This window comes from Haliotis cracherodii, unplaced genomic scaffold, assembly GCF_022045235.1.
Source record: "Haliotis cracherodii isolate W230 unplaced genomic scaffold, xgHalCrac1.p SCAF_2, whole genome shotgun sequence".
Classification (NCBI taxonomy): domain Eukaryota; kingdom Metazoa; phylum Mollusca; class Gastropoda; order Lepetellida; family Haliotidae; genus Haliotis; species Haliotis cracherodii.
In genome coordinates this window covers 63955421-63975174 of record NW_027266275.1, presented here as the reverse complement: position 1 = coordinate 63975174, position 19754 = coordinate 63955421, and the positions used below count along the sequence as shown (strand labels likewise).

The 19754-nt window shown below is 42.0% G+C and overlaps 1 protein-coding gene across 1 annotated transcript in view; it reads right to left on the bottom strand.

Annotated features, from left to right (window-relative positions):
- Nucleotides 1-919: 919 nt before the first annotated feature.
- Nucleotides 920-19754, bottom strand: part of LOC139468347 (polycystin-1-like protein 2) — a 38576-nt gene continuing 19741 nt past the window's right edge. The window contains exons 6-19 of the mRNA XM_071250254.1: nt 19441-19634; nt 17867-18109; nt 14641-15121; nt 11602-11807; nt 10129-10359; nt 8712-8879; nt 7173-7333; nt 5866-6571; nt 5289-5406; nt 4649-4890; nt 3738-3912; nt 2125-3372; nt 1762-1847; nt 920-1342 (exon numbers count right to left, since the gene is read on the bottom strand). Of these exons, the coding sequence (XP_071106355.1) occupies nt 920-1342; nt 1762-1847; nt 2125-3372; nt 3738-3912; nt 4649-4890; nt 5289-5406; nt 5866-6571; nt 7173-7333; nt 8712-8879; nt 10129-10359; nt 11602-11807; nt 14641-15121; nt 17867-18109; nt 19441-19634 (4682 nt within the window). The remainder of the gene's footprint in view (nt 1343-1761; nt 1848-2124; nt 3373-3737; nt 3913-4648; nt 4891-5288; nt 5407-5865; nt 6572-7172; nt 7334-8711; nt 8880-10128; nt 10360-11601; nt 11808-14640; nt 15122-17866; nt 18110-19440; nt 19635-19754) is intronic.

Genomic DNA, 19754 nt, shown 5'->3' with positions numbered 1-19754 from the left:
TACCGAATGTCGACGTTATAGGACACCGTTGTGTATCCATATATTGAATGTCAACGTTGTAGACACATTGGCTATTATAAAGCCAATAATACAAAATTAACACTTCCAATAAATAGCACTTCTGAATGTACTTACATCAAACTAATAACTCAAGACGGACACTTAGATTCAACGTGGTTTTATTAAGATAATCCATCGTGGTCGTAACAATATTGTTTCCGTTTTGGTTCAACCTAAAATATGACAACTTCTGCTGTTCTAAACAGTATATTATTATAAGATGTGACTATTATCTGTGATTTAACTCTTTGGGTGTATATATTGCAAGACATTTGAACACGCATACAACACTTAGGAAGAAATGTACCTACACATCATCAGAAAACTGTAGTTTGAGGCAAGTTTGATATGAATAACTTAAATAAAATGTTTTACTGTGGTGGAATACAAAATATTGCTTACAATGTTTCAATTATCACATATGCCATAATTATATTTTGACAAGCCCATGTTATATAGTTTTTTTTATAAAATCATCAATACAAGAGTATTTACTGTACGGTAAATAATGTAAAAGAAACATAAATTTGACCGAAAAACAAGATCGCAATCGGCTCTTGTAATATACTGAGAAGCGGTTTGAGTAACCCTGAATTTGGAGTTGTCAGTGTTGAGTAAATTCTGATGTATAACACGTTAACAATATGGATGTAACTGTCTGGTTACACGTTGGTGATGTCTGACAACATAAACATACATTCACGATCACGTCTCAGTGGTACATACCACCATCATCAGTGCAGTAAGGTGTTTTTGTCAAGTCACAGAAGGTGAACAGCAGGAACATAAAGTAAACAGTAACGTATATTTGTTTCAGAACAAATTAAATCAACAAAACCCAAACCATTTCTTCCCATAACTACTGCACAATCCGCGGTCTTCTTCTCTGAGGTCTCCCGTGACGGCCTAGCTCCTGCGCACTTGGATCACGTGACCTCGGTCCGCCCTGTTCCTTTCCTTCCCTCCCTCTGCCGACATGTTTCTCTTGGGATTCTCTCTCTTGTTGACTCTGCTTCGTTCCACTCTCTCGATCTCGTTTTTCATTGGTTCTGTCATCCCCTTGATCACTCGGCCCATTGTCTCGATTTGGCTTCGTTTCTTGTCCCGTTCTCGTTAGTTCGTCCTCCAAATCCTGAACACCCAATTGCCTCATTTTCACATCTACTCCGAACTCCTTTGCTCCATGTGCTCTCAGAATCTTTGCTTCCAACGGTACTTTGTCTAGCTTTCCTTGAAGGTCTAGTGACTTGCCAAGAGGTCTCCTTTTGAACGCGCCTTTCACCTGAATATATCAAAATATTCAACTCAGTGATATCTATTCTAATTCTGATAAGATATAATATTAAAACTAAAATACCTAAAACGACGGATTCTAAGACCCAACCAGATATATCATATATTTTAAATCAAAACTAAACTGGCAATTCCGCTAAGACAGTGATGTCGTGTAGTTTTGTTGGTAAGGTCAGTGTCAGTGGTATGCATGCAATCATTGATCTCGTCGAAGTACCAGTACTAGTGTGTACTGTTATTGAATAAAAATAATCATAGAGCCTTACCATAGAGAGAAAGTAAAGCTTTGAAAGATTTTAATAAATGTTAATCGTAACGCGATATGAACTACAATCTAGCAACACGGCTTTTGGTCAAGGAATAGATCAAACCCGAGGGACGGCATTATGTGTCACTCAGCTGTCGTACCGTGACAGCCATCTCCAGTTGGTCTCGTAGCTGGCTGAGGGCCTGATACGTCGGTCCTCGTCTGTGTTCCTCCACAACTACAACGCCTGTAAAATTAAAAACGGCAAGGTTGCAGCCCAAACAATCAACAATCGAAATATCAAACACACATGAAATTCAGATCGGATGTGAACAAAAACGAAATAAAATACGCAAAATTCGATTTTGTAAATACCAGCAAAATATCACCAGAAGCTCAAGTTTCACAGAAAATTAAGACTTAACCTTCACCATAAACCAAACAGAAGTATATCTGAAGTAAACACGATATTTGTAAGATAGTAGGGATTAATGATCTACGCCTCCAATGACAAAAGAACTTACCCTTTTGATTCTTGAAGAAGCTGTCTGGAAGCCAGTCCCTGATGAGTGCACGGTAGATGTTTAGAACAACGTTCACTAAGCCATAGGGGGGAGGTATTTTCTTCAGATTGTCTCTAACCACTGTCATGCTGTTGTTCATGATGGCCTGAAACATCGTCAGCAGGACAAAGATGATGAAGAACACCAGGGTCGAGAAGTAGATCTGGGCCCAGATCGGAGCAATCAGCATCAGTCTCGCCATAATGTTCTTACCCAACATATAGGTAAAGATTGTGAACATTGAGTCGTAGATGGTATGGTAGCCATAGTAGTGAGCAGAGAAGAGGATATAACCACTGAGAACATAGGCAAAGAAAACTATGCCGAAGACTATTCCAAATCCCGTTAAGTCCCTGGCAGAGTTGGATAACACCGCAGCTATGATGGTGACTCGTTTGTTGTAACCAAGGATCCTGAGGATTCTGATTGTGGTGGAGAAGACGAGAGCACCAAGGGCATAGACGAATAGATTGTCCCAGATTGCAATGTGCTGGAAGTTGACAAACTTCTTCGGGTTATCTCTAAATCTGCTGAGTGTCTCTGAAGCATTCACTTCTCTGATGACATAGAAGACAACAGCGACCAAACACCAGATGACAGTCAGAAGGTCCAGGGTTTGCCAGACGTGGAGGAAATAGGCCAGCTTTTGTTCATACAGTTTCTTCATCAGGTTGATAGTGAATATAACGAGGATGATGGCTATCACGATCTCACACAATAGGACATAGGCACCTAAGGAGCCATGGTGCTGATCCAGGCGGAAGGTCATTATATCGTGCCAGATGATAGTACTGCCTGTTTCCGGGAACTCGGCTGAAAGACGGACATGGGCCATGATGTTCACGAATGCGTTGTAAAGAGTAAATTCAACAAACACTGCTCTGGTCCGTCTGTCTAACCAAGAGTTGTCATACAGTTCTTGAAGCATGTCCTTGGAGACGTCATAGTTGACATTGAGTTCCAGCATGTAGCCGCCTCCACTGTAGATCTTGTACTGTCCGGCTACTGGTAGACCCCATACTTCGTTCGATGAAGTGTACTTCCACGCTGGTGATGTCAAGGATTTGGCATCCTCGTCTATTGGACACGGTCGCTTCTTCCAATTTAGACAGTAGCTGCTGACATCCTCACTGAACAGAGAATATGCCCCATAGTATCTTTGGCTGGACACGAGGGTGTCGTACTGACTACCGTAGAATGGACTTTGATCTGCAGGTAGGAATTGAAAGTTATATGGTTATGAATATGAATATAGAAATGGAAACTCAATTAAGATGAATGAGTGGGTTGGTTGGTGTTTGAGTGGTTGAGTGGTTGAGTGGTTGAGTGAGTGGTTGAGTGAGCGGTTGAGTGGGTGGTTGAGTGAGTGGTTGAGTGGTTGAGTGAGTGGTTGAGTGAGTGAGTGAGTGAGTGAGTGAACGTGTATTATGTTTGAACACAAGGCATAAAAATAAAATAGTCAATGTTTAAATGATGTCGTATTGGTTAAACTCTGTATTAATCACTTTAGGTATATAACTTATCTATTGTGCCAGGATAGCTTGTTGCATATAAAGCATTACATGCTAACTTACGTCGAGGCATCCGAAGCTGTCTTATCCTAGCTGGTCCTACGCGGAAGTTCGTGAGGTCAGAGAAGAAGAGACGTTTCCGCCAAGGGAGACGACTACCTCTGATATCCGTTTCTGGAAACAATCGGGGGATGAACGTACTCTGAGCCCACGTAAAAAAGTCGTCATACGACTGAATCTGAAAATAGCACACGTAAACGATTACCACAAAGATATCGAAACACGTTTGAAGTAAAATCCATTTCCACTCCAGAAACGTCCAAACAACTCCAGTACAGAGACAAAACGAAATATAGAAATATAAGAACCTTCCTAAAGACCAGTGTTGCAGAGACATTATTAGGGAACCCTGTATCACATACAGACGACAATAACTTTTCAATTATAACAAATGATGATTTATACTTTGTATAAATGCCATCATCAATATTTAGACTTTTTAATTACTTGTGACTCACTCGCGGAGCCACCATTTAATACATGTCGAAAGAACATTAAATTCACTTTTAGCCAAGTCCGTTATTACATTTCAATAATGAAAGAAAATTAGATAAATATGGTAATGGAAGTCACTATTTGGCGTGCCAGAAAGACAACACGTATATGCAATTCACCTGATAGATAACAGAACAGATAATTAAAAACAATCCTGTTTTCGACCACCCCATAATTGGGGAACATATCTGCATTCTAATAATATGTGTAAGTAAAAAGGGGTCGAATATGATGCTTGGTTTTAAGTCAAACATTCTAGAGCATACGGACAAAGTTACTTATATCAATATGAAGACCGAAGGTATTAACAGAAAGATGTTATTAAGACCCACATCCAATGAGCTTTTAGAACAAATGCATACATTTTTATTATTGATTTATTAAAACTAGAATGAACGAATCAATGGCTGAACCCTCACCCCTTCGAACGGGTACTCAAGGTTGACACTCCCAGTGTAGAGGTTGTTATCGATGTGTTCGTGGATCATGAATGAACGGTCGTCCCTGTTGCCGAAGGACAAGCTGTAGATGGCGAAGAGGAACACGACGTACTGGATGAGTTCGAGAAAGACACTCTGGGCTCGCACTTCCTTCCGACGTCTCCGCCTTGCCTTCGCCAGGACAGATTCCGGCAGGGGTTCAGGGGCGATGCACATCAGGTCTGATAAAGCAACAAACCTCTCGTCACGATGGATACTGTTTAGACATTTCGACTCCTTGCCAAATTAAAATCTTGAAAGATCCACTTGTTCGAAATTTGGATTCTTAATTTTTTCGATCATGAAAAGTAGTTATAAAAAGTCAATGATTTACAAGGCATGGCAGTATATATTTTACTTTTACATCCTGAGAATGAAATGGAAACATTCTTACTTCGAAGGAGGGAATCCAGTGTGTAGAAATTGTTTTAAACAACAGAGTTACTGGCAACTATTGGGAGAACTCCAAAGAACATTATGTCATCATTCAGACTGAAATAATGTCATTATAGCTAATGTGTCTCGAGATACACTGTTTCCTTCCAACACAGTAATAATTCTATATGTAATTCTCAAGTACCGAGTTCTGCCTTTCCGTACATCTGAGCCTCCGTTTCAACCCTTTGCATGTCGATCTCCCCTTTGGAATCGAAGGGGTCTCTGAGACAGAAGGCGAGGAGGACTGCCAGAATAACAACCTGTTTTTAAAAAAAAAAAAGAATTTGAGTCACTGATTAAGGAAAATAAAAACAAAACGATGAAAGCAAGACTTATATATTGGACTTATATATTGGACAATGAGACTTGAGAATCACAGTAATCTCAATTGTCCTCTACATGTATGGTCCAGTTTTTGTTGAATTTTGGAACGGAATTTGCCTAACAGAGACAACATAAATAAGTGACAAAGAAGCACATTCCATGCTCCCTATTCACGCATATTTGTCATCATTATAACAACGCTCCTTATTGAGTGAGTGAGTGAGTGAGGGAGTATGGTTTGGCGTCGCTTTTAGCAATCTTCCAGCAACATCACGGCTGGGGACACTAGAAATGGGCTTCACACATAGTACCTATATCGGGAATCGCACCCGAGTCTTCGGCGTGACGACCGAACGCTTTAACCACGAGGCTCCTTACTGAAGCCGGAGACATACCTTTAGAGGATCCATGACAACAACGCTTTGCGCGAAGCACATGAAGAAGGAGGTGAGCCACTCCTCGGACACTGCCTTGCCCCACTGCATGCTGTAGAGGATGAGAAAGAACCCACAGGTCATCACAATCAGAGCAAGAAGCACCCAGGCAATGTAGACAAACACGTGTGGCAAAGGTTTGTTCCTGTAGCGGTTGGTCAAGACGTCTTCTTCATCTTGTGTGGCTCTGTTCTTGGGTGGTTGAGGACGAGTCACCTGGATCTCCTGGTCTTTCCTCATCTTGGGTTTGCTGGATTTGAACAGCATGACGACAAGGATGGTTGGAGGCATGGTGACCATTAGACTGACCAGTGAGACATAGAAGCTGGTCATGGAGAACCGAAGCCCCCCAATCTTCACTTCGTGACGAATTGTTTCTTCGTCTTCTTTCTCTGCTTGAGATTTGAAGAACATGGCACTAGATATCATCATGAGAAACAACAGTGCCAGGCAGCAGGACACGCGCTGGACACGTGAAAAAGTGCAGCGTTCTGGTCGCATGAAGATTGACAGCCAGAGGTGAGTGTCGGTGATGTTAAGACGCGCATGCTCAGAGAAAAGCTTGTCGAAGGTCATGAAATCGTCCTTGACCGACACAGGTAGGACGCGGTCAATGATTCCATCCTCCTTATCTACCGCCAGCCAGTGGTCACAGACAAAGATGTATCTGTATAAAATGTAATAATTTCGTTAACGCGATATAACAATACGACAAAACACTGGCAAACTGATCTTCCACATCAATACTTATCGGTGAGTTGTCTCCAAGATTATTGCACTTATATAGCGACGTGTGTGTGTGTGTGTGTGTGTGTGTGTGTGTGTGTGTGTGTGTGTGTGTGTGTGTGTGTGTGTGTGTGTGTGTGTGTGTGTGTGTGTGTGTGTGTGTGTGTGTCCGGACTGATGCCGATTGCTAGCACACTGATATACAATGCCGCAGTTTAACATGAATACCCCACTCAGACACAGTATACTGACTCCGAGCCAACCAATCCTTGTTTTAGCCCCTTAATGCCGAACGCCAGACAGGGTAACAACAATTACCATCTTTTAACGTCTTTTGGTATAACATGGCCGGGGATCGAACCCCGGACCTTCCGCTCTCCGGGCGGACACCCTACCACTAGACACCTGAGGCGGTCCAATACTTTGTTTCTCTCAGAATCACACTCGCAGAGTTCATTAGTCAACGTCTCCCGCCTGTGTCATTTACCTCGCACATTATACAGCTATGCCGTGATGTGACGATAATAATTTATTCAACATACCTCTGTTGGGTCTGCAGGTCCTCCGTCACGATCTTGTTGAGGAACCAGGAGGACTTGGAGCCCGGCCCTGAGTTGTCATGCCAGATCCGCAGGTAGGACAGATCGGCCAGCTGCCCTGGCACAGCGAGGATGTAGTTCATCACGCTTCCCGTGGCTATACTCTGTAGGATCAACAGTGCACAATGAACTCACGTATATACATTATCAACATACCCCGAGTTTTCATGTAGCAATACCGTATTCGACATATTAAGCGCCAAGGGCGCTCTCAAAGTTAGAAATACATGTAGGGGGCCCTTGTTAGAATATTATTTTGGTGAAAAACAACAGAGTTGAAAGATCGTAAATTTCGTGGTTTATGCTGACAGCCTGAAATGTTTATATACGACAGATATTTTTTTTCCAGAATTTAATTTCCCATAATTAAGAATGCATATAACATACGTATTATACACGAATAAATAAGTCATGTGTACATTGATCAATCGGAAGGAGTGCTAATTGGGATTATTCACTAGTCAATATATTAGAAAATATTGCCGTGGGCGCTTATTAGAGCGGGGCGCTTATTACGTCGAATACGGTACTTCTCTTACTGACCAAGATTATTTACTGGCTACCGGGATAGAGCTTGACTATCGCTAACTTTGGCATGAAATCACTTTCACTAAATCAATACCTTCCACAGTTCTCTGAGTCATGCCTATATCATTTCTCTCCAATAGCATGTTACTGTTTATTGTACTCCTGCCATAATAGTTGATGCTACAAACACCATTATTATGACAATATTAATGTTCTAGCTACCTTTGCACGACTTATTCCACTACTACTACTTGCTTGCCTGAACATCAATCTACGCACTTGGAATACGATGACATGCCTCGAACCTGACCACCCGATCCCGTTAGTCGCATCTGACGACATGCATAGCATGCCCAAGACCGGATCTAGAACTGGGGTTCGTGATACTACTACTACTACTACTACTACTACTACTACTACTACTACTACTACTACTGACCCGAGAAGATTCCGGGGTAGAATAGGTCTTCAGCAACCCATACTTGCTGTAAAAGGCGACTATGCTTGTCGTAAAAGGCGACTAACGGGGTCGGGTGGACAGTCGCGTTGACTTGGTTGATGCATGTCATTGATCCCAATTGTGTGGACCGATGCTGGTGATATTAATCACTGGATTGTCTGGTACCGAGCTACCGAGGCTACTACATCCCTTCAGACAACCAAGGTAACAGCTACTGACCTGCAGACCAACGTGATAGTATTGATATTATGTTGTCAGTGGGACACGGTCTGGCATATATACTCTCACACCATTGTGGGGATAAGGGTGTCCCAGTGGACAAGGTGCCGACAGCCTCTGTGCTGTATTGTGTCTAGCGGCCCATGGTCGTTGGTTCCAATCCAGGATTAGCCCCGAAATGATTCTTGGTTTTTCAGCTCCATATCCAGGCTCGTGATAACCGGCACCAATTTGCAATTGCTCACATCGGCGTGAAACCCTATTGACTCACTCACCCTCTTGCCATCACTGAGTATCCGGACCCCTGTGTCTCCATGTTCGCCAGCCAGGACGAAGCTGATCCTTGATTCAGTCCCTGAATTCTTTCGAAGGCCGGTGTGGACTTGCAGCAGGTAGAAGTATTTGTCTGACGTCAGATTATCCACGAGGTAGCCAACTCGCCACTGAAACATATATGCCAATGCCATTGATTCTTGGACGTTGACCTCTTACAATGCCAATTCCAAAACCACTTTGGCACCACGATTTACGTTTTAAAAGGTAAACTGTTTTCTTCCGTGTCTTTAGTTCAAGTACGCCCTCATTCACTGACCCGCTTCACTAATCGCAAAGTCAATAATTTTATGTGTCATGTAAAACATGTCATCCAGTGTCATGCAAAGGAACGGAGAGTGTAACGAATAGCGACTACAGCGAATTCCGCCTTGGTTCATGCTAGGGTTCCGTTGCCTCCCATTTATTTTGTTAACTTGAATTAGCATAATCAATTAACAATCTTGACCATCTATTTTGCCACAGCGAATACATAATAAGTATCATTGTCACCTTCCTGTTTCATTGCACCAATATGTTTCATGGATACTCGCGGTGCTGAAGATAATATTGTTCAATGATTCGACGACATGAATATTATTAAATATTATTGAAATTATGTATCTTGTCATCTTGTACCATGTGTATGCCTATAAATGATATGTAATCATATATCTAGACATCGACAGAATGTAAAGAAACAACAAAAGATGGCCTCGTTTGCCTCCGTCTAAAGTAAAAATGCCCGCTGAATAAAATGGTGATTTATCTGATCATTCAAACGATTTTTCCTTTCACACAGACATTCATGCTAGGCATATTCATAAGCATCTTAATTAGGCCAGGTTAGATCAGACAACAGCTGAACAAGAAGCATGAACCGCGAATGCCTCATCGTGGCAAATAATCCCACTGCTACAACCGATCTGCTGTTGCCATCACCCTCTCCCTGAAGTGACAGAACAGTTTAAACAGTATTGCATTACATAATCCGACATAAAAAATGATCATTGAATGATATTTCCTCGGAACTTACTTGCCAACGTCCCTGTGCAAACATATTGATTTTCTATGACCAGCGGTAAGCCTGCGTGTACTTTTTACACGCTGACTGATATGTCTAAAAGGAAATCTCTTTTACAGGTGACGAAAACTGACATGTTTGGTAAGAGGTAACCACACAGAATGAACTTGGGTAATAATAAAAATATCCTACACGACACTCGGAATTAATGATTATATGCCCCTCATGAAATTAATGTTTAATGTCCCTAGACATGGCTTGGGACTGTGAATGTTAATTTCACTCGGACAATATGATACATAATTCATTCTCCATATGTTAGAACATTAGTATTGAAAGATATACGAATGTCTCACCCTCTCCACATCCCTGCGATCCTGTCTCCTGGCCCAGATGAGTCCCAGGATGTAGACCGAGATGATGCCGATGATGAGGCCGTACACGGCTGCGTTGCTGGCGTCAAACTTCGTGAAGACGAGCGAGAAGTCGATGGTGTTTGGTGGGACGTAGAAGGTGGTAGCAAACGCTCTGCCCGGAGCGTGGGCACACGTGCAGAAGGTTTCCTTAGGGTTCGAGTACGGAGAGATCTGGAACACACGAATGGAATATGTTCCAGTTTTTCTGGTATTTTCCGCTTATTACATTACTTTTGTTTGTTTGTTTCTTACGCCGCAGTCAACAATATTACGGCATGTAAATAAACGAGTCTGGGCAAGGCAAACCATTGGCAACGTAATCAACGCCTGAGCAACGAGTAGGTTTGGTCTAACGCCGCTTAGAACAGTATTCCAGTTATAGCACGGTGTGAGCCCGATGTAGGATCCCATACGATTACAGACCGCCTCCGTGGTCTAGTGGTAGAGGATCCGCCCGGATAGCGGAAGGTCCGGGGTTCGATTCCCAACCGCGTCATAACAAAAAGACGTTAAAAGATGGTACTTGTTGTTACCCTGTCTGGCGCTTGGCATTAAGTGGCTAAAACAAGGACTGGTCGGCTCAGTATACTGTGTCTGAGTGGGGTATTCATGTTAAACTGCGGCATGGTATATCAGTGTGCTGGCACTATAAATCGGCATCAGTCCGGACAAGTACAAGCAGCCATACACACACAAATACACGTGCATGCACGTTGCTATATAAGTGCAATAATCTTGGAGGCGACGTTAAACCCCATTTCACCTCACCTCACCTCACCATACGATTACGACGGCACACAATCAACCAAGTCACAGAGCTTGACCACCCGAACCCCTTTCCTGACGGCTCTTACGAAACGCAAGAGGTATAGTGATCGATTCGGACCCGGAATCCCCTGGAGACATCAACACAGAACTGAAGCCCGACAACACTCCAGGTTTCCTTTGCTACTCGTACCAGCACAATAGCAGTTCAATTAGATCGTATGTATTCTTCACAAGGACATTTCGGTTGATACTTATCACCGATGTTATGGAGTTGGTTATCATAATGGAAATAAAACAATGTAAGGGTACACCACTCTGCGCTCAACATCTGTACACTTTGTCTGTCCGACTTCAACCAGTAGGTGCAATGAATTAATAAATCAGGACATAGACGACCAAAATCCCTGATGCAGTTGCCCCTGCGCCTTTCCAACCAGTCAACTTAAACCAAATAAAACAGACCATAAAAACATTATTATTATCAATTATTTCTTCTTTTTAATAATTATGATGATGATGATAATAATAATAATAATAATAATTATCATCATCATCATTATTATTATTATTATTATTATTATTATTATTATTATTATTATTATTATTATTATTATTAACTCCACAGCTGAAGACAGTTGTGGTTACCTCGCAAGCCTTAGCATCCCAAATCTCCTTTTCGGGGTCCCATACCCTACAGCCGTCAGTGACCATCACCAGCCCGTACTCTCCGTCCTCCAGCTCTGCATACACGGCGTCTGATGTGTTGAACTGCATGTAGTCTTCGTCGATGTAGTCGTGAGAAAACATGTAATCATCTCCGGAGGTGTTGCCACTGGAGACAGGCGCTGAACCTGCACGGCGGTACAGATGTTTTCAATAAAGTGCGTGTTAACGTTAGGATGGGTCGACATTAAGGGGTTGCAAGCATAACAATTATATGACGTATAAGTCAATAGCCCCGTTTATCATATAGTGCCACATAAGTTGCAGCCATGTTTTTCCACAGCAACACCAACACATCCCGAAACCCAACTTCAACATATTAAGAACGTTAGTCAAAGGTTGCTTCGATACAGAGGCCTTGAAAGTAGTTTCTGTTTTGCATATTAATCGGATCTCATGAAAAATTTCTCGAATTGGTTTATTAGTTCGGTAACAAAATTTAATGTATTGGCGAGCGAATGTTCAGGTGGGTCATCATTGAGAGAGATTTCATCCATGCACCGGGGTGAACTGTCGCACAAACCAACCAAGGTTCACACATACATCGGAGTATATTGTCACACAAAGTAACCAGGGTTCAAACATGCATCGGAGTACACTGTCACACAAAGTAACCAGGGTTCAAACATGCATCGGAGTACACTGTCACACAAAGTAACCAGGGCTCAAACATGCATCGGAGTACACTGTCACACAAAGTAACCAGGGTTCAAACATGCTTCAGAGTACAATGTCACACAAAGTAACCAGGGTTCAAACATGCATCGGAGTACACTGTCACACAGAGTAACGAGGGTTCAAACATGCATCGGAGTACATTGTCACACAAAGTAACCAGGGTTCAAACATGCATCGGAGTACACTGTCACACAAAGTAACCAGGGTTCAAAAATGCATCGGAGTAGACTGTCACACAAAGTAACCAGGGTTCAAACATGCATCGGAGTACACTGTCACACAAAGTAACCAGGGTTCAAACATGCATCGGAGTAGACTGTCCCACAAAGTAACCAGGGTTCAAACATGCACCGGAGTACACTGTCATAAAAGTAACCAGGGTTCAAACATGCATCGGAGTACACTGTCATAAAAGTAACCAGGGTTCAAACATGCATCGGAGTACATTGTCACACAAAGTAACCAGGGTTCAAAAATTGCATCGGAGTACATTGTCACACAAAGTAACCAGGGTTCAAACATGCATCGGAGTACATTGTCACACAAAGTAACCAGGGTTCAAACATGATTCGGAGTACATTGTCACACAAAGTAACCAGGGTTCAAACATGCACCGGAGTAGACTGTCCCACAAAGTAACCAGGGTTCAAACGTACACCGGAGTACACTGTCATTAAAGTAACCAGGGTTCAAACATGCATCGGAGTACGCTGTCACACAAAGTAACCAGGGTTCAAACATGCTTCGGAGTACATTGTCACACAAAGTAACCAGGTTTCAAACATGCATCGGAGTACACTGTCATAAAAGAAACCAGGGTTCAAACATACATCGGAGTACACTGTCATAAAAGTAACCAGGGTTCAAACATGCATCGGAGTACATTGTCACACAAAGTAACCAGGGTTCAAACATGCATCGGAGTACACTGTCATAAAAGAAACCAGGGTTCAAACATACATCGGAGTACACTGTCATAAAAGTAACCAGGGTTCAAACATGCATCGGAGTACACTGTCATAAAAGTAACCAGGGTTCAAACATGCATCGGAGTATATTGTCACACAAAGTAACCAGGGTTCAAACATGCATCGGAGTACATTGTCACACAAAGTAACCAGGGTTCAAACATGATTCGGAGTACACTGTCACACAAAGTTACCAGGGTTCAAACGTGCATTGGAGTACACTGTCCCACAAAGTAACCAGGTTTCAAACATGCACCGGAGTACACTGTCATAAAAGAAACCAGGGTTCAAACATACATCGGAGTATATTGTCACACAAAGTAACCAGGGTTCAAACATGCATCGGAGTACACTGTCACACAAAGTAACCAGGGTTCAAACATGCATCGGAGTACACTGTCACACAAAGTAACCAGGGTTCAAACATGCATCGGAGTACATTGTCACACAAAGTAACCAGGGTTCAAACATGATTCGGAGTACATTGTCACACAAAGTAACCAGGGTTCAAACATGCACCGGAGTAGACTGTCCCACAAAGTAACCAGGGTTCAAACGTACACCGGAGTACACTGTCATTAAAGTAACCAGGGTTCAAACATGCATCGGAGTACGCTGTCACACAAAGTAACCAGGGTTCAAACATGCTTCGGAGTACATTGTCACACAAAGTAACCAGGGTTCAAACATGCATCGGAGTACACTGTCATAAAAGTAACCAGGGTTCAAACATGCACCGGAGTACACTGTTATAAAAGTAACCAGGGTTCAAACATGCATCAGAGTATATTGTCACACAAATTAACCAGGGTTCAAACATGCATCAGAGTAGACTGTCACACAACGTAACCAGGGCTCGCCCATGCATCTGAGTATATTGTCACACACAGGAGTTCAGGATTCGCCCATGCGTCAGGACACACTGTTAGACACAGTAAGTCCGGGTACACTGTCGCATTCCAGCATGGTCACGACAGACCGACTATCTTCCCCGATGGCAACCTATACAACACTGGATTGAGCAATGGTGGCTGCCAACATATAGTCCACTAAGCAAGTATTTGACCAATTGACCTATTTCCAAACCCCAAAATAACACAGGATGTTCTTGTGTTCTCACAAGGTTTGTTTGTGAAAGAAAAGATGTTGAAATATGTAACGATTGCATCAAGTCCAGCTTCTGATTCTATCTAATGGTGGCTGATTTTTTACTATTATGACATATTCACAACGGCTTACATCCACTCCTCACAAACGTACTATCATTATTTAAACCGAAGACGTAGAAGTGAAAAGTATTATCTTCTCAACTCACGCTTTGTTCTCCTATGGAGTACGGTCCCTGGCAAGAACGTCATTTTCAGTGCCAAGTAAACTGTGCCATTTTTCAAAGAATGAGCGGGTATAATAATTTTGTAAGCATCCTGGCCCTTCCATTCCTCTTTAAGACCAACTACTTTCACGTCAAACTTCTTCATTGTAGGTGCACGACCAGTGCGAAGATAACCGGTAACGTTCGTCACCTGGGGTGGTGTTCTGACATATATAAAGGTGGAGTCCTGGGTGTTTCTGAGGAGGAAGCGATGGTACATCATCTGTGACGGACCAGACATAGTTTCCTTCATGTGATAGATGTTTTCCTTTGCAGGGCTTGGCGACCGGATCTTCAGCTTCAGAGGAACATCGATGATGGTCTGGTTGTTATCCTTCAGTGTAAGTTCAAGAACGGAGGACGTGATGTCGTCAGAGGATCCATCAGCCGAATTTACAAAGGGATTATTTTTGAAAACCACGGTCTGAAACGTAAGTATGAGTTTGTGAGATTCTGGCTGTTACGGTTACTGAAGAATACTCATTCCTGAACGGCACTATTGGATGTGAATTGTGGTGTGTGTCTGATTTATATATGCTGTACTTGTGACTTGTGACAAGGAATGTCTACAGACAGCGATGTGATCCTGTAAGTGGCTCGGGCGTCACCGTTTGTTAGTTTGACTAATATATGGTCAGGTTCACTCAATGATCGGTAGGTCTCGTTAATTTCATGACCTTTTTTTATTAAGGCATTGGATTAAATTGAAACTGTGTTCCATGTTATACAGAGAGATTCGCACCCGAGTGTCTTTTGATATGAAATATAACAACATTCAATACTCCGAGGTTTGCCTTCATATAAAAAGACTGCGAAATATGATTTGTCAACCAACATAAGTTTTCCAACCTTTCATCTTGTAATTAAGATATAAATGGCGAGTGAGAGTTGTTTATCGTAAAACAAAACACTGCAGGGAGAATAAACCATGAGAGGCGCGGCCATTTTAAGGATGATGATAAAAAATACAAGCTTTAAAAATATTTACCCGTATTTAAATAATGATGACTCCCTCAATAGACTCCAACCTCGGCAATGTCGGACAAGTCCGTTTTATGCACATGTGGGTATTTCCCGCATATTCGCAGCATCCTCACGTCGATAACCTGTACCTTTTCTCCCAATACCGATTGTCATGTCTCTCCCACTTTAGGATTAGATCGTTCGGCCATCGCATTTATCTGTGTTGCCCAGCTACGTCTGTTGGAAACAACTCACTGGACACCCCCTCTCAAAGATAACGTCCTCAAATTTACGACGTCATCAAGTTGCGAGCAGATGTTCGAATCTCCAGAAATGACGTCACGACACAGCAATGTTTTATCGTAAAAAAAACCCCGCACAATTACAGCTATCCAGCTTCAGTGGCAGATGCCATTTGATTATGACGTCACGATGGTCTTAAAAAAAGTATTATTATGCAATTGCATTGCAGCATATCTCCTAGGATCTCACCCAAGCAATATCGCATGTGGAGGCCAGATTGAAGTTTATCATCCAAAACTGGCTCACACAGGAGATATCGCTTGGGTGAGATCAATAAAATTGCATCACAATACTTTGCGGACGTAATTGGTTACGTGACGTCACAATCAAATGACGTCACTAATGGCTCTGCTACTGAAACTGCTAGCAACACTTGTTACACTTACTGTCTACAAACTGAAAACGTTGGAAGAATGACGTTGGCTGATAAATGAAATCTCACCCGAGTGTCTTTTGATATCAAATATATCAACACTCGAGATTCTCTCCATTTATGGTTATTCATCTTTACTGCCAAACATTTCTACATGTTGAGTTTACGTACAAATAGTCCCCGTAATATGATCTGACCATGTTAGTGCATCAATAGGATTTACCTGCCCTTGATTCGTGATTTTGTACACATGGAATCCTGAATCTATGTTATTTATGGTATCAATCTGATCAGGCATTATTGCCTCTGCCTGGAAACATGTCGCTATGACAAATAGAGTAGAACGGTGTTATTTATTGCGTTAACCTATCTGAAGCAAGAGATACAGGTGTCCCGGTACGGCTTGTACTGATGGCGTCATAATAGGTGTATAGCATGTCAAACATGCATAAACCAGCTGTAGACGTACCCGTAACGCCAAGTTTCGTTATGCTAGCTCTCCAGCAGATTACAGGGATTACTAAGCTAACACGTGTACATTCGTTAATGGCATTACAATGTAATCCATCGTATGATGAGTGAGTTTAACGACATGATATGTTGGACAAGGGTGTCTACAACATATATATCTGGTGATGTAGGCGTCTAGAAGTACAGCCAGACACATTCAAACAATTCTCAGTGCTCGGTTTCAAAACTTACTGATATGTTCAAAATAATGTCAGCATATTACGACAAAGAGTGCTTTAGGCTGGAAATACTCCTGAAGGTGTATCATGACGTGATGCGTGGGTTTCACCGAAGTGGTAAGCGTCTGAGACCTGCATCACTTCGGGCTTTCTTCCCACATTAAGCTGACACGCCGCGATATAACTGGAATACTGTTAAAAGCGGCGTTAAACCCAACTCACTCACTCACTCATGACGTGACGGAGTGGGTAACTCGGTTGTAAAACCTTAATAGTAAGTCACAGGAGAACAGGTAGGTGCTGAAGGACCATGCATCTTTTTGGAATCAATTCACCGACTCCTGACACGGTCAAGAGGACACAACTCCGTAAAGCGAATGCCATCTGGTCCATAACCTTGTATTTCGGTCCGGATATCACAAACGCAAGGCTGTATACATAATACTATTGTGCATATCTCAACATTTGAAGTGCAATCGACCATGCTCTCAAAAGTTGTTTGATCATGGTTTCAATATTCTTGACCTTGGTATAGCTTTCAAAAGTTTATGGTTTATGGTTTAAGTGGAGGACATTTCCAGATTTGGTCAGTGACCAAAATTATGTCCGATGGAATTATCTATTTGGACTTCTACCATACGCTCCGGTGTTTTCAGGAAACTAACTGACTTGCCTTTGCATGTGTTTGGGACGGGTGCTGCCCGTGGGACAGGATCCGGTTGTTGATAGTGATTCATAAACACATGCCTACGATCTAGTAGGAATCGTACAATGGAAATTTCTAAGACTTATGAAAAAAGGGTTTTATTACTTTCATTTATTGCAACGTGAATGTACTCACATCAACAACTGGATCTTTCAGGGATTCCAACACATTTGTCCCCACTGAAGGAGCCACAAATTTAAACTCAAACTCCTCTGTACGGATTACGTCACCGATGTTGTTTGGACTCTTTTTCTGCACTGCCACGCTCAATGTATCGGTCTTGTAGGTCAGCGGTTTCTGGTTCTTTACGACCATGCTCTCCATGGTATTCAGGACATGTTCAATAGCCTTCTCCACTTTGGGTAACACTTTCTTTGTCTGGATAACAACCAAGACACATTACTATTATTACATAGTTTGTCCGTCGATATAGGGCTAATATAATATTGTCTTGTCTACATCACCACGTGAGTAGGGGGTGGTTGAGAATTTGTAAACATTTGAAACATAAATAGGCGATAATACGCTGCATGAAATGGTAAGATAGATATGATTGTAGATAGGAGACAATCCAGTGATTGGCATGTTGGTTGGCTGGTTGGTTGGTTGGTTGTTTTAAGCCGCACTCAGCAATATTCCAGCTATATGACGGCGGTCTGTAAATAATAGAGTCTGGACCATATAATCCAGTGATTGACATCATGAGCATCGATCAACGCAATTCGGATCGATGACATGCTTCAACCAAATCAGCGAGTCTGACCACCCGATCCCGTTAGTCGCCTCTTACGACAAGCATAGTCGCCTTTTACGGCAAGCATGGGTTGCTGAGGACCTATTCTACCCCGGATCTTCACGAGTCGATTGGCAGCATGAGCATCGATCTACGCAATTGGCAATTGGGTCAACCAAGTCAGCGAGCCTAACTACCCGAACCTGTTACCTCTTACGACAAGCATAGTCACCCCAGTCCTAGACCAATACAACTCGATGGTTTTGTAACCATCTACACTTCTTCTTTTACTATTGCGGTGTAATATTTTGTACTGACAGTTTCCAGTTTTATTGTCAATGCTGCAATACATTAAAAACATGGAGAGAGGTGTTCATTTGATGGCGGTATTTAGATTCCAATTTCGTGACCAAGTTGTTTTCTAGTACACTCATCTCATCAAACAATATGTTATAGATTTCAGCGTTAAAAGACGTGTAATAACATCATTGTTTGTCGATATCTTTACTGAATGAAACAGACCGATCATTTAAAAGTAAATTCGTAAATTCAGTGTTTTTATTAATTAGAAATGTGATAAGTATGTTCCAGTAACATAAAACCGTTCTTTTATTACTCTAAGTTCACGTAAATGGCCTGATTTGAAGAAAGGGTCATGCACGTTTCTTAACCCATTATCATGCCATGTGATGAATGATTTGAAATTTAGTGTTATAAAATTGGGAATTTCGAGAATTCATGTGTGTTTGTGATTTTATCATTTTCTATGCAGCATAGACTGTAAACAAGACCTTACCAGAAATTGTTTCAGAAATCTTTGCTCGTGATTTTTTCTTTTTAAAATTGAAGATAGTACCATTTACAAAGGTGTGTAATATTTCATTTGAAATAGTTGCCATGGGCCGCTTGTTGATACAAATCTTTAAATCCATTTTATCTTCATATATTACTCTCAAGCTATTACTGTTGTACACACCGCCTTGGCTTGTTTCATGGCATTAATCTTATTCAGCTTGGCGTTCTTTCTCATGAGGAACAAATTCTCCTCATAGTGAGTGTCGGACGCGTCGGTCGGGGTGCTCATGGTGTCCTCGGATATCTCTTTAGGCATGCGCAGGGAAGAGTCGGGTGTTGTCGTCTCCAACAACTTTCCAAGGTACTTCACCACTCCTGAGAACAGGGATGGAACAGCGTCAGTAGAGTCATGGAATGTAGCTTACCAGTGTGAGTAATATGGTGGAGCTTATTCTGTGTTCAGTACAATCAGATCATAGCAGAAAGCCAATGATG